Source organism: Chrysochloris asiatica, unplaced genomic scaffold (genome assembly GCF_000296735.1).
Source record: "Chrysochloris asiatica unplaced genomic scaffold, ChrAsi1.0 scaffold00006, whole genome shotgun sequence".
Classification (NCBI taxonomy): Eukaryota; Metazoa; Chordata; class Mammalia; order Afrosoricida; family Chrysochloridae; genus Chrysochloris; species Chrysochloris asiatica.
This window is the reverse complement of record NW_006408524.1, coordinates 32,048,736-32,060,991: the sequence shown is the minus strand read 5'-3', so window position 1 is coordinate 32,060,991 and position 12,256 is coordinate 32,048,736. Positions and strand designations below refer to the sequence as shown.

The 12,256-nt window shown below is 39.0% G+C and overlaps 1 protein-coding gene across 1 annotated transcript in view; it reads left to right on the top strand.

Moving 5' to 3' along the window:
- SP4 (Sp4 transcription factor) overlaps positions 1-12,256 on the top strand; it is an 81,445-nt gene that overhangs the window by 51,546 nt on the left and 17,643 nt on the right. Inside the window, exon 4 of the mRNA XM_006832224.1 lies at positions 5,430-5,658. Coding sequence (XP_006832287.1) covers positions 5,430-5,658 — 229 coding nt within the window. The remainder of the gene's footprint in view (positions 1-5,429; positions 5,659-12,256) is intronic.

The following is a 12,256-nucleotide window of genomic DNA, read 5'->3' as shown; positions in this document are numbered from 1 at the left end:
GCCACACCAGGACTCCTTTTAACACTTTAGAAAGGTCTTTCATAGCAGATTTGCTCAATGTGTAATATGTTGTTTGATTTCTTGACTATTGCTTTCATGGGTGTTGATGTGGATCCAAGTAAAATGAAATTCTTGACAACAACTTCAGTCTTTTATCTGTTTATCATGATGTTATTTATTAGTCCAGTTGTGAGGATTTTTGTTTTCTTTATGTTGAGATATAACCACACTAAAGACAGTACTCTTTGATCTTTATCAATTAGTACTTCAAGTCTTTTTCACTTTCAGCAAGCAAGGTTGTGTCATCTGCATTTCAGAGGTTGTTAATTGTCTTCTTCCAATCCTGATACTGTGTTCTTCATGGAGTTCCATCTTTGGGGGTTATTTGGTGAGCATACAGCTGGAGTAAATATGATAAAAGGAAAAATACAACTCTGACACATGCCTTTCCTGATTTTAAAACATTCAATATCCTCTATTAGAATCATTCAATATCCCCCTGTTCTACTTTAGCTACTGCTTCTTGGTCTATGTACAGGTTTCAAATGAGCACAAATATGTGTTCTGGAATCCCTGTTCTTCACAATGTTTGTTGTGATCCACACAGTTGAATGCCTTTACATAGTCACTAAAGCACAAGTAAATGTTGTTTTTATATTATCTGCTTTCTGCCAAAATCCAACTGACATCAACAATGACATTCCTTTTTCCACATCCTTAATGGAAACCACTGGTGATCATTAATGACAATTCTAAAGAGACATCAGAGTATTACTAAAGAATCAACTGTGCGAAGATCTAGGTACAAATCCTATCACCTACACTGAAGAGTATGTTCAAAACCGTAGGAAAAGAATGATCCTGATTTGTTTAAGGTCCAGAATGAAGCCCTGTAGATCAGGACCAAAGTGATCAAGGGACAGACTAATATAAGACAAAGTCCTGGGGTTCTTGTTGTTGTTGTTGTTAGGTGCCATCGAGTTGGTACTGACCCATAGCGACCTTATGCACAGCAGAATGAAACACTGCCTGAACCTGGGCCAACGTCACTACTGTTGCCACGCTTGAGTCCATCAATGCTGCCACGTAGCCAATCCATCTGGTTGGAGGTCTTCCTCTTTTTCTCTGACCCTCCACCTTACAACACATGATATCCTTCTCCACCGACTGGTCCCTCCTGACAATATGTCCAAAGTATGAGAGACGAAGTTTGGCCATCTTGGCCTCTAAGGAGCCCTCTGGCTGCACTTCTTCCAAAACAGATCTGTTGGATCTTTTGGGAACCCATGGTACTTTCAGTATTCTCCTCTAACACCGTAACTCAAAGGCATCAATTCTTCTACGATCTTCCTATTCACTATCGAACTTTCACATGCTTGTGAGGTTATTGAAAACACCATGGCTTGAGTCAGGCGCACATTAGTCCTCAAGCTGACATCTTTGCTCTTCAACACTTTAAAAAGGTCTTGTGCAGCAGATTTGCCTAATGCAATACGTCGTCTGATCTCTTGACTGCTGCTTCCGTGAGTGTTGATAGTTGATCCAAGAAGAATGCAGTCCTTGACAACTTCAGTCTTTTTTCCATTGAAAAGAATGTTGTTTATTGGTCCAGTGGTGAGGATTTTTGTTTTCTTTACATTGAGATGTAATCCATACCGAAGGCTGTGCTCTTTGATCTTCATTAGTAAATGTTTTAAGTCCTCTTCACTTTCGGCAAACAAGGCTGTATCATCTGCGTATTGCAGGTTGTTAATCAGCCTTCCTCCAATCCTGATCCCACATTTTTCTTCATAGAACCCAGTTTCTTGTATTATTTGCTCAGCATTAAGGTTGAATAAGTATGGTGAAAGAATACAACCTTGTCACACACCTTTCTTAATTTTAAACCATTCAGTGTTCCCATGTTCTGTTCAAACAACTGCCTCTTGGTCCAAGTACAGATTCCTCATGAGCACAATTAAGTGTTCCAGAATACTCATACTTCTCAGTGTTGTCCATAACTTGTCATGATCCACACATCGGAAGCCTTTGCATAGTCAATAAAGCACAGGTAAACATCTTTCTGATATTCTCTGCTTTCAGCCAAGATCCATCGGACATCAGCAATGATATTCCTTGTTCACGGCCTCTTCTGAATCAGGCTTGCACCTCTGGAAGTTCTCTGTCAATGTATGATTGTAGCCGTTTCTGTGGTACCTTTAGCAAAACTTTACTCGCTTGAGATATTAAAGAGATTGTCCGATGATTTCTGCATTCCGTTGGGTCACCTCTCTTTGGAATGGGCACAATCAGTCGGCCAGATAGTTGTCGTCCAAATTTCTTGACAGAGATGAGTGAGTGTCTCCTGTGCCACCTGACTTTCTTGCAAGATTTCAGTTTTTATTCCAGCAATTCCTGGTGCCTTGTTCTTTGCCAATTCCTTCAATGCACCTTGGCCTTCCTCCCTCAATATCATTGGCTCTTGATCATATGCTAGCTCTTGAAACGGTTGAACATTAACCATTTCCTTTGGTATGGTGACTGTGTATTCCTTCCATCTTCTCTTGATGCTTTATGCATCATTCAATAACTTGCCCAGAGAATCTTTCAATAACAAAAGTCGAGGCTTGAATTTTTTCTTCAGTTCCCCCAGCTTGAGAAATGCTGAGCGTGTTCTTCCTTTTTGGTTTCCTGATTCCAGATCTTTGCAAATTTATTGTAATATTTGGCTTTATCTTCTCTAGCTGACCTTTGAAATTTTCTGTTCAGCTCTTGGACCTCCTCATTTCTTCCATTTGCTTTAGCATCTCTATGCTGGAGAGCAAGTTTCCCTGTCTCTTCTGACATCCATTTTGATCTTTTCCTTCTTTCTTGTCTTCTCAATGACTTTTTGCTTTCTTCATGTATGATGTTCTTGATGTCATCCCACAACTCTTCTGGCTTTTGTCTTTAGTGTTTAATGTATCAAATCTGTTCTTCAGATGATCTCTAAATTCAGGTGGGATATATTCAAGGTCATATTTTGGCTCTCATGGATTTGTTTTCATTTTCTTCTGCTTCAGTTTGAATTTGTATATGAGTAATTGATGGTCTGTTCCACAGTCTGCCCCTGGCTTTGTTTTCACTGATGATATGGAGCTTTTCCGTCATCTCTTTCCACAGATGTAGTCAGTTTGATTTCTATGTATTCCATTTGCTCAGGTCCGTGTGTATAGTCATCTCTTGTGCTGTCTAAAGAAAGTATTTAAAATGAACAAATCATTGGTTTTGCAGAATTCTGTCAAGTGTTCTCCAGCATCATTTCTATCACCAAGGCCATATTTTCCAACTACTGAAGTCATGGGGTAGATAGGAATAAAGTTAAGCTTAGTAAAGTGTTTGGTGGCTGATATGTATGTACTCCATTGGTAGCAGTGAAAGATGAATAGTATTGACTCACACTGAAACTCAGTTGTCAGACTTATGTTTACAAATGTAAATAGAATTTTCAAATTATTAGTCACAAAAATAATTTACTGACTTTAAACAAATAAGTGTTCGTAATCTGGAGGTTTGTAAAACCAGCCTGTCAAGGAACTGCTACAGATCACTGACTGAGCTAATTTAGGGTAATACTCAGTCAAGTGATCCCTGGCAATTCTTTGACATAATGAAGGGCATTTAATAGCATTGCAATCTCAAAAGAAAGACCAACTATTACATGAGCAGTAGCTGGAAAAATTATGACCAGGTACGTCTGATAACTTCAGGGGATTTAAAGAATACTTGCCACTTTAAAATAACTATCTCCAAAGGTATCATGTTGTAAAGACCTTACATAGTTTTGTTTCAGATAGTGCTCCCTTTTATAAAAATGCATTTCTTACGGTAAACAGTGTATATTTGTACTACTGTAGCTAGGTGCATAAAGTTTGAATAGAAAGGAATCTGCTTCTGTAATTACTGGAGAAATGGATGTAGTAGGCAGGGCTATATGCTTGAAACATACATGAAGGTGTCATAATTACATTTTCAATTATGAATCACTTTACAGTTTGCAAAGCCTTTTCTTGAATAAACCCAGTTTGCTCTTTGAAAACTGGTTCAGGTAAATAACCAGTTGCCATTGAGTTGGTTTCTGACTCCTGGAGACCCCCTGAGTTTCAGAGTAGAATTGTGCTCCGCAGGGGTCTTCAGTGGCTGATTGTTTTAGAAGTACATCTTTAGGCATTTCTTCCAAGGGGCCTCTGGGTCGATTCAAACCTCCAACCTTCAGGTTAGCAGCTAAGTGTGGTAGATAAGAAACAGGAATTTTATGGAGCTCAGCATAATTACTTTAAAGATGAAGAAACCAAGGCTCTCCCACATCCCGGCTTAGACTTCATTTGCATTGTTTCTCCTATCACAGCTTACTAATTCAATGGTGAACAAAAGAACTTCAGTGGTAGATATATAGTATGTAGTCTTACTAAAACAATATCAAAACACCATGCAGTAGTGACTAATAAGAATAGTTTGTTGTTGTTAAGTGATACATAGTTAACATATAACGAGCAATTCTGTGCCAGGTGCTATAGTAAGGGATGTGTAAAAATTAGCATCTTTAACTGTAACTCTGTTAAGTTAGAGTACTGTGTGATAATTCTGGTTTTTTTCTCTCTTTCTATTCAAATATTTACTATAAGTAAAGAAGCCACAATGGTGAGTGTACTAACCTAAGAGGAAAAGCGGAAGATACATAACATGAATAGTGGTGGTGGTGGTGGCTGAGTGCCATCGAGTTGCTTCCAACTCATAGTGACCCTATAGTTTCTGAGGCTGTAAATCTTTACAGGAGCAGAAAGCCTCATCTTTCTCCCACAAAGCAACTGGTAGATTCAAACTGCTGACCTTGAAAGGGTAATAATCTGATTGTCTGTTGTATGGTTACAGTGACTATGTATAATAATCATGAGTAGTTTTACATATACTTCACATGTATACTAGAGAATGACCCACTAATAAAGAGGTGTTTGTATAATTTAAATCTATTTATTTAGGAAGGAGGAATATCTATTTCCTCAGAATAAGTATTTTTCTTATGGATGACTGAAAATGTAGGAATAGTAGTAATGTTTTATATTTATATGGCATCTTTTATCTGAGAATCTCCAAGTGTTTATCATATAATATTCCATGAATCCTCACCATTCTCTGGTGAGGTAAGTAGGTGGCAAGTTAGTATCTTCATTTTACAAATGGTAGAGAAATTAAGCCACAGAGAGGAGTAAATGCTTTGTATAGTCACACAGACTAAACAGAGTGGTAACCTGAGCTATATTTTAGAGAAATTGCATTCATTTCTTTTGCATTGATGCTTTACACATGTCTTTTAGGACAAATATGTTAACTTTAAAATGTCCACATGGGCTTTTTGATCCTTTCTGAGGACTAGAATACATTATATGATACTCTTTTTCCTCCTCTTTCAGGTCAGCAGCAAGGACAGGATGGAGTAAAAGTCCAACAAGCTACTATAGCTCCCGTAACCGTAGCAGTTGGAGGAATTGCTAATGCAACGATAGGTGCTGTTAGTCCTGACCAACTCACTCAAGTGCATTTGCAGCAGGGCCAGCAAACTTCTGATCCAGAGGTGCAGCCTGGCAAGAGGCTTCGAAGAGTTGCATGTTCCTGTCCTAATTGTAGGGAAGGAGAAGGAAGGTAAATGCACTGGTATCAACTCTGTCTCTCTGGAAGGTGGAGGAATAAAAGAGTAGTTAAAACCAAGTTGCTTGCTAGGTATTTTGATCTCTAGGAACTCACTGGCATTATTGCTCAGAAGTTGAGTTAGACTGTAAACTACATTTGTTTTGTAATGACGATTATTCCAGGAGTGGAATTTGAGTAGTCCTCTGCCTTCTACTTTACAGGTTTCTTCTTACAGTTTTCTTTGAAAATATATTCTGTAAAATTTTTAAACAATTTTAGTGAAATATATTATATACCCTAATTAATCCATTTAAATTTAAAGTTCAAAGGGAATGGTCCATTACCACAATCAATTCTAGTACATTTTTATCATCACTAAAAAAAATCCAATACCCTTTAGTTACTGGCTTCCCAATCTTCATCCTCCCCCAACCCTACGAAATGACTAGGCTATTTTCTGTCCCTATAGATTTTCTTATTCTGAAATTTTATTCTACATGGAATCATATAATATGTAGTCTTTTATGTTGATTTCTTTCATTTAACATATTTTTTAAAGGGTTTATCTATGTTTTAGCATGTATCAGAATTTCAATTCTTTTAATGGTAAAGGAGCTCTGGTAGCGTAGTGGTTACAAATCGGGCTGCGAACCTTAAGGTCAGCGGTTCGAAACTACCAGCCGCTCCACGGGAGAAAGATGAGGCTTTCTACTCCTGTAAAGATTTACACCCTCAGAAATCCTGTACAGGGTCGCTATGGGTCGGAACCGACTCGACGGCACTTAACAGCAACAACAAATGGCCAAATAGCATTCCATTGCGTAGCTACCTCAAACTTAAATCCATTCTTCACTTGATGGACATTTGAGTTCTTTTCATCTTTTGCTGTTATGAATAATAATGTAACAATTGCATGGTCCTATGTTTTCAGTTCTCAGTGAGAGATATCAAGGAATGGATCATACAGTAACTCTATGTTTAGCTGCTTCAGTAATTGCCAAACTGTTTTTCAAAGTGACTGCAATGTTTCATATTTTCGCCAGCAGTACATTGTTGTTAAGTGCCTTTGAGTTGGTTCCGACCCATAGCGACCTTGTACAGGGTTTCTGAGGGTGTAAATCTTTACGGGAGTAGAAAGCCTCATCTTTCTCCCACGGATTGGCTGGTAATTTTGAACCGCTGACCTTAAAGTTCACAGCCCAGTTCATAACCACTACGCTACCAGAGCAGTACATAAGGGTTCTAATTTTCCACATTGTCACCAACATTTATTAGCTGATTTTTGCTTAGAACCATCTTAGTGTGTGAGAAGTATCGCTTTGTATTTTTCATTTGCATTTTTCTGGTGACAGATGATAATAAGTATTTTATGTTTTTTGGCCATGTGTAAATCTTTGTGGATGGCTTGGTATATTTTACTAATATATTTTTTAATTGCTTTTCATTGTGGTATAAATGTATATAACAAAATCATTTGCCAACTCACCACTTTTTTACATGTACAGTTCAATGACACTGATTATATACATCCTGCTGTGCAACCATTATCACTCGCTTTCCAAATTGTTCCATTACTATTAATAGAAATGTATGACCCTTAAGCAAACACTCCCTCTTTTCCCCACTTGTACCCCTACTAACAGCGAATAAGCCTTCTTAGTCTCTAAATTAGCATGTTTCATGTAAAAGGTATCATACAATATTTGTCATTTTGTGACTGATTTATTTCACTCGGCATTCTTTCAAGGTTAATCCATGGTATAGTATGCATCACAATTTCATTTCTCTTTATGGATGAGTAATACTCCATTGTATGTATGGACCGTATTTTTTCATCCATTTATCTGTTGATGGAACATTGGTTAAGATCAAGTATTAGTTGAAACGGTTCTTCATATATTCTAAAACAAATCCCTCTACAGGTTTGCACATATTTTCTTGTCTTTTCACATTCTTGATAATTTCATTTTGAAGCACGAAAGTTTTTAGTTTGGGTGAAGTCCAGTTTGTTCTGTTTTTTGCTTTTGTTCGTGCTTTTGGTGTCATATTTTGAATTCTATGCCAAATCACAGGTCATAATGATTTCCTGATTTGTTTTGAGATTTTAAAGTTTTTGCTCATGCATTTAGATCTTTGACTCATCTTTCTCCCAAGGAGCCACTGGTAATTTCGAACTGCTGACCTTGCGGCTCACAGTCCGGTTCGTAACTATGCTACCAGAGCTCCTACTCATCTGGAAATAAAAGATAAAGAAGTAACCCAAAGATACAGGGAAGAAAATAGTCAACAAAGCAGTTGACAAGAACCATGACCTCTTCTACCCTGAGCCCAGAATAAGATAGTATGTGGCTATCACCACTAACCATTTTGATCAGGTTTTACTATAAGATGGGTTTTTATAGAATGCGATAAAAATGAGAAGCAGGCCAGACTTACTGGACTTGAGGACTACCCGAAACTGTTGCCCATCAACATATCAAACTTTGAACCCGAACTATTCCTTGGTATCACCTGTTAGCTCAGTAACAGACTAGATCACAAAATAAACAATGGCACCTATGAATAATGAGCTTCTTTAAAAAAATCAACTATAGGACCCCAAATGGTAAACATTTATTCTAGGGCGAAGATGAAATTGAGGGGCAGGAAGAGTTGATATGGGAAGTGGTCCAAGCAGAGTGAGGTGAGTGGGAATGATGGCACACTGTGCTGGGGGAACTAGTGTCCCTGGGTAGTCTGTGCAGACTCTCACCAAAACACTAAAATAGTGACAGAAAAAAATTACATTAGATTTAGCAAAGACTGAAAAGTAACCATTATAAACGTGTTTTCAAAAATTAAAACCCACATGCTGTTTTTGCATGGTTTCTAGTTTTTCACTGGTGATCTACTCTGTAAACCTTCACCTAAGCCACAATTTAATATATACACACAAGACAATCCATTGTCATGAAATCGATCCTGAATAATAGCACCCCTAAAGAGTGAAACTGTCCCAGAGGGTTTCTAAGATAATAACCTTTACGGAAGCTGACTGCTACACCTTTCTTCCTCAGAGCAGCTGGCTGGTGAATTTGAACTGTAAACCTTTTGGTTACCACCTGAATGCTGTAACCACTGTGTCAAAATATTAAACTAAAGGAAACCATCATTTTAAAAACAATGCAAAGTATGATAATAATGGTGAGAATATCAGTGTTAGGTCCATTCTGACTCATAACCCTATATAGAGTGTCCAGGGAGTGCTGGTGGGTTTGAACAACTGACCTTTTGGTTAGTAGTCCAGTATTTCCTTCAGTGCCACACTGGCCTCTAAAATATCAATAAAGATAATGAAAATGGTATTTTTTAAAAATGAAAATTCTAGAGGTGAAAAGCACAGTAATTGAATGAAAAATTCATTAGAGGAACTCAATATTAGAATGAATTGTGAAAAGATTGAAAGATTATGCAATCTAAAAACAGGAGAAAGAATGAATAAAAATGGAAAGAGCATCAGAGAAATATGGGACTGGATTAAGCACACCAATTTACGCAGAATGAGAGTATGGGAAAGAAGGAAGGAGCAGAAAAAATATTTGAAGAGATAAAGACAAATTCAGTCACAGATTTTTTTTTTTTATATATAACAATCTACAAAATGCTGGATGCTCAATAAACTCCAAAATGTAAAGAAACTTACATTTAAACACATCACTTAAAGTCTTAAACATCAGAAATCAGGTAAAAATGTTGAAAGCAGCAAGGTAAAATGGCTCAGTAATTACAAGTACGCCCCATCAAGATTAAGGAGCTCTGGTAGCATAGTGATCAGGCTGCTAACCTCAGGGACAGCAGTTTGAAACCACCAGCTGTTCCGCGGGAGAAAGATGAGGGTTTCTGCTCCTGTAAAGACTTATAGCCTTGGAAACCTTGTACAGGGTCAAGAACACTATGAGTCAGAACCAACTCCACGGCACATAAGCAACCAACCAGCCAACCCCACTAACATTAACAGGTGGCTTAACATTAGTAATAATGGAGCTCTAGATGCAGTGGTTATCAATGGAGAAAGGATTGAAGTTGTCAAGGACTTCATTCTTCTTGGATCAACTATCAACACTCGCGGAAGTAGCAGTCAAGAGATCAGACGACGTATTGCACTGGGCAAATCTGCTGCACAGGAACTTTTTAAAGTATTGAAGAGCAGAGATGTCAGCTTGAGGACTAGGGTGCGCCTGACCCAGGCCATTGTGTTTTCAATAGCCTCATATGGATGCGAAAGCTGGACAGTGAATAAAGAGGATCGTAGAAGAATTGATGCCTTTGAGTTGTGGTGTTGGAGGAGAATACTGAGGGTGCCATGGACTGCCAAAAGAACCAATAGATCTGTTTTGGAAGAAGTGCAGCCAGAGTGCTCCTTGGAGGCCAGGATGGCTAAGCTTCGTCTCTCCTACTTTGGACATGTAGTCCGGAGGAAACAATCGTTGGAGAAGGATATCATGCTGGGTAGGGTGGAGGGTCAGAGAAAAAGAGGAAGACCTCCAACGAGATGGATCGGCCAGGTGGCATCATTGATGGACTCGGGGGTGGCAGCGGTAGTGAGGTTGGCCCAGGATCGAACATTGTTTCGTTCTACTGTGCATGGAGTCGCTATGAGTCGGTTCCGACTCGATGGCACCTGACAACAACAACAACAAGATGCAGTGGTATAATACATTCATAGTGTTTAACAATATTCGTAAGTTAGCTTCAAAGAAAAAGATTTGCCAACCAAGAATTCTTTATCCAGCAAAGCTATCGTTAAAAATTAAGGACAAAATAAAGATATCCAGATAAATTAAAGCTTAGAATTATTGGTAGTAGTATGAAGGTATATTTTCTTTGTTTTCTGAACTGATTTTAAAAAGCAATCATATATATCAGTGTGGATTAAGGAGTCCTTTCTGAAGTCAGTGTTTGAGGTTTTTTTCTGATTCTAGGCTTGGCTCTTCACAGCTTTGTCTTTCCCTGGGTTTCTCTGGCAACAGTTTAGCTTTTCTCTTCAGTGAATTTGTCAGTCTATCAAGCCCACTTCAGTTTCCTTTTACCACAATATCCATTGCTTTGTAAAGAACCTTCAGGCTTGCATTTTCCCATGTTGTTGTTGTTAAGTGCCCTTGAGTTGGTTCCGAATCATAGCAACCTTGTATAGGGTTTCTGAGGAGTGGCTGGTGAGCTTGAAACACCAACCTTGCAGTTCAAACTGACCTTGCAGTCCAGTACAGTAACCCGCAGTGCATACTTCAGTGCAAATGAAGTTGGTTCTTTTGGGAAAAGATTTGGACCTCTTTATTTTATTGCCTCCTTTTCCCCCTAGGCAAAATTTCAGCCTTGGTTTTGGAGCTGGAGATTGGGACAATGAAGCATTTATCTGAGTGACCCCCAGTTTTAGGAGTTAAACTCTTGGTGGAAGGGACAGGTAGATACTTCAGGTACTCTTGGCTTGCTCTCCTGTTTACAAACTACTGGTGTGGCACTATTGGATAAGTACTGGGCCACAAGGTCAACTTGAGCTTCAGTGCTGGTGGTTCAAACCAACATTTGCTCCTCAGAAACCTTATACGGTTACTATGTGTTGGAACCGACACAACAGTACCTAACAACAACAACAACAACAACAGTAAGCAGTTATACTGCTGAATAATAAGCCCTGGCCAGCTAACTGCTAAGTCAGCAGTTCAAACCCATCGTCTGCTCTTCAGAAACGCTGTACAGGGTCACTGAATTGGAACTGACTCAATAAGAAGGAAGGGAACCCAGTGGTTAAGTATTGGACTACTATTTGAAGGGTCAGCAGTTCAAACTCACCAGCTGCTGGACGAGAGAAAAGACCTGGTGACCTGCCTAGGAAACCTTATGGGACAGTCCTGCTCTGTCCTTTAGGGTCACTGTATGAGTCTGAATTGCCTAGACAGCACACAACAACAGTGAACCCCCAAGTGAGGGTGATCTAGGATCTGGTATCGTAGTATAGTGGTTATAAGTCGGTCTGCTAACCTCAAGATCAGCAGTTTGAAACGACCAGGAGAAAGATGAGGCTTTCTGCTCCTGTAAACAGCCTCGGAACCCTAAGCAGAGTCGTTATGAGCCAGAACCAACTCCACAGCACACTACCACCACCATCCTAGACAAACCATGTCCGATGTCCCACAAGTGGGAGCTGGATAGAAGAAGGGAATTCTTGGCCTCATTGCCCCAGAACTTTTCCTTTGCTCCACGTAGCTAGGACTAAGATGAGGAAAGGCTGACCTTCTGCTCCTCTTAGAAAGATAGCTCTCTGCCTGGGAGCTTGAAGAAGGGGAGTCATGTTTTTTGATGGCATCAGTCAGAAGTGCAGTTTGTATCTCAGGAAGCCGGAACGAGGGAGTTGGTCTTGAATCAGATATCATAGACTTGCTGTTGAAACTAAATTTTATTATTTTGTTTGTTTGTTTGTTTGTTTGTTTGTCTTCCATTGCCATATGCATGTAAGACCACTTTCAGAGACTTAAAGTGTTTTTTTCCCCCACCACTTTTTCTGCATAGCAGAATCTCTCAAATTCGCATGCCAGAAATGAAACCTTATATGTTGCACTTTTAATTGGGGATT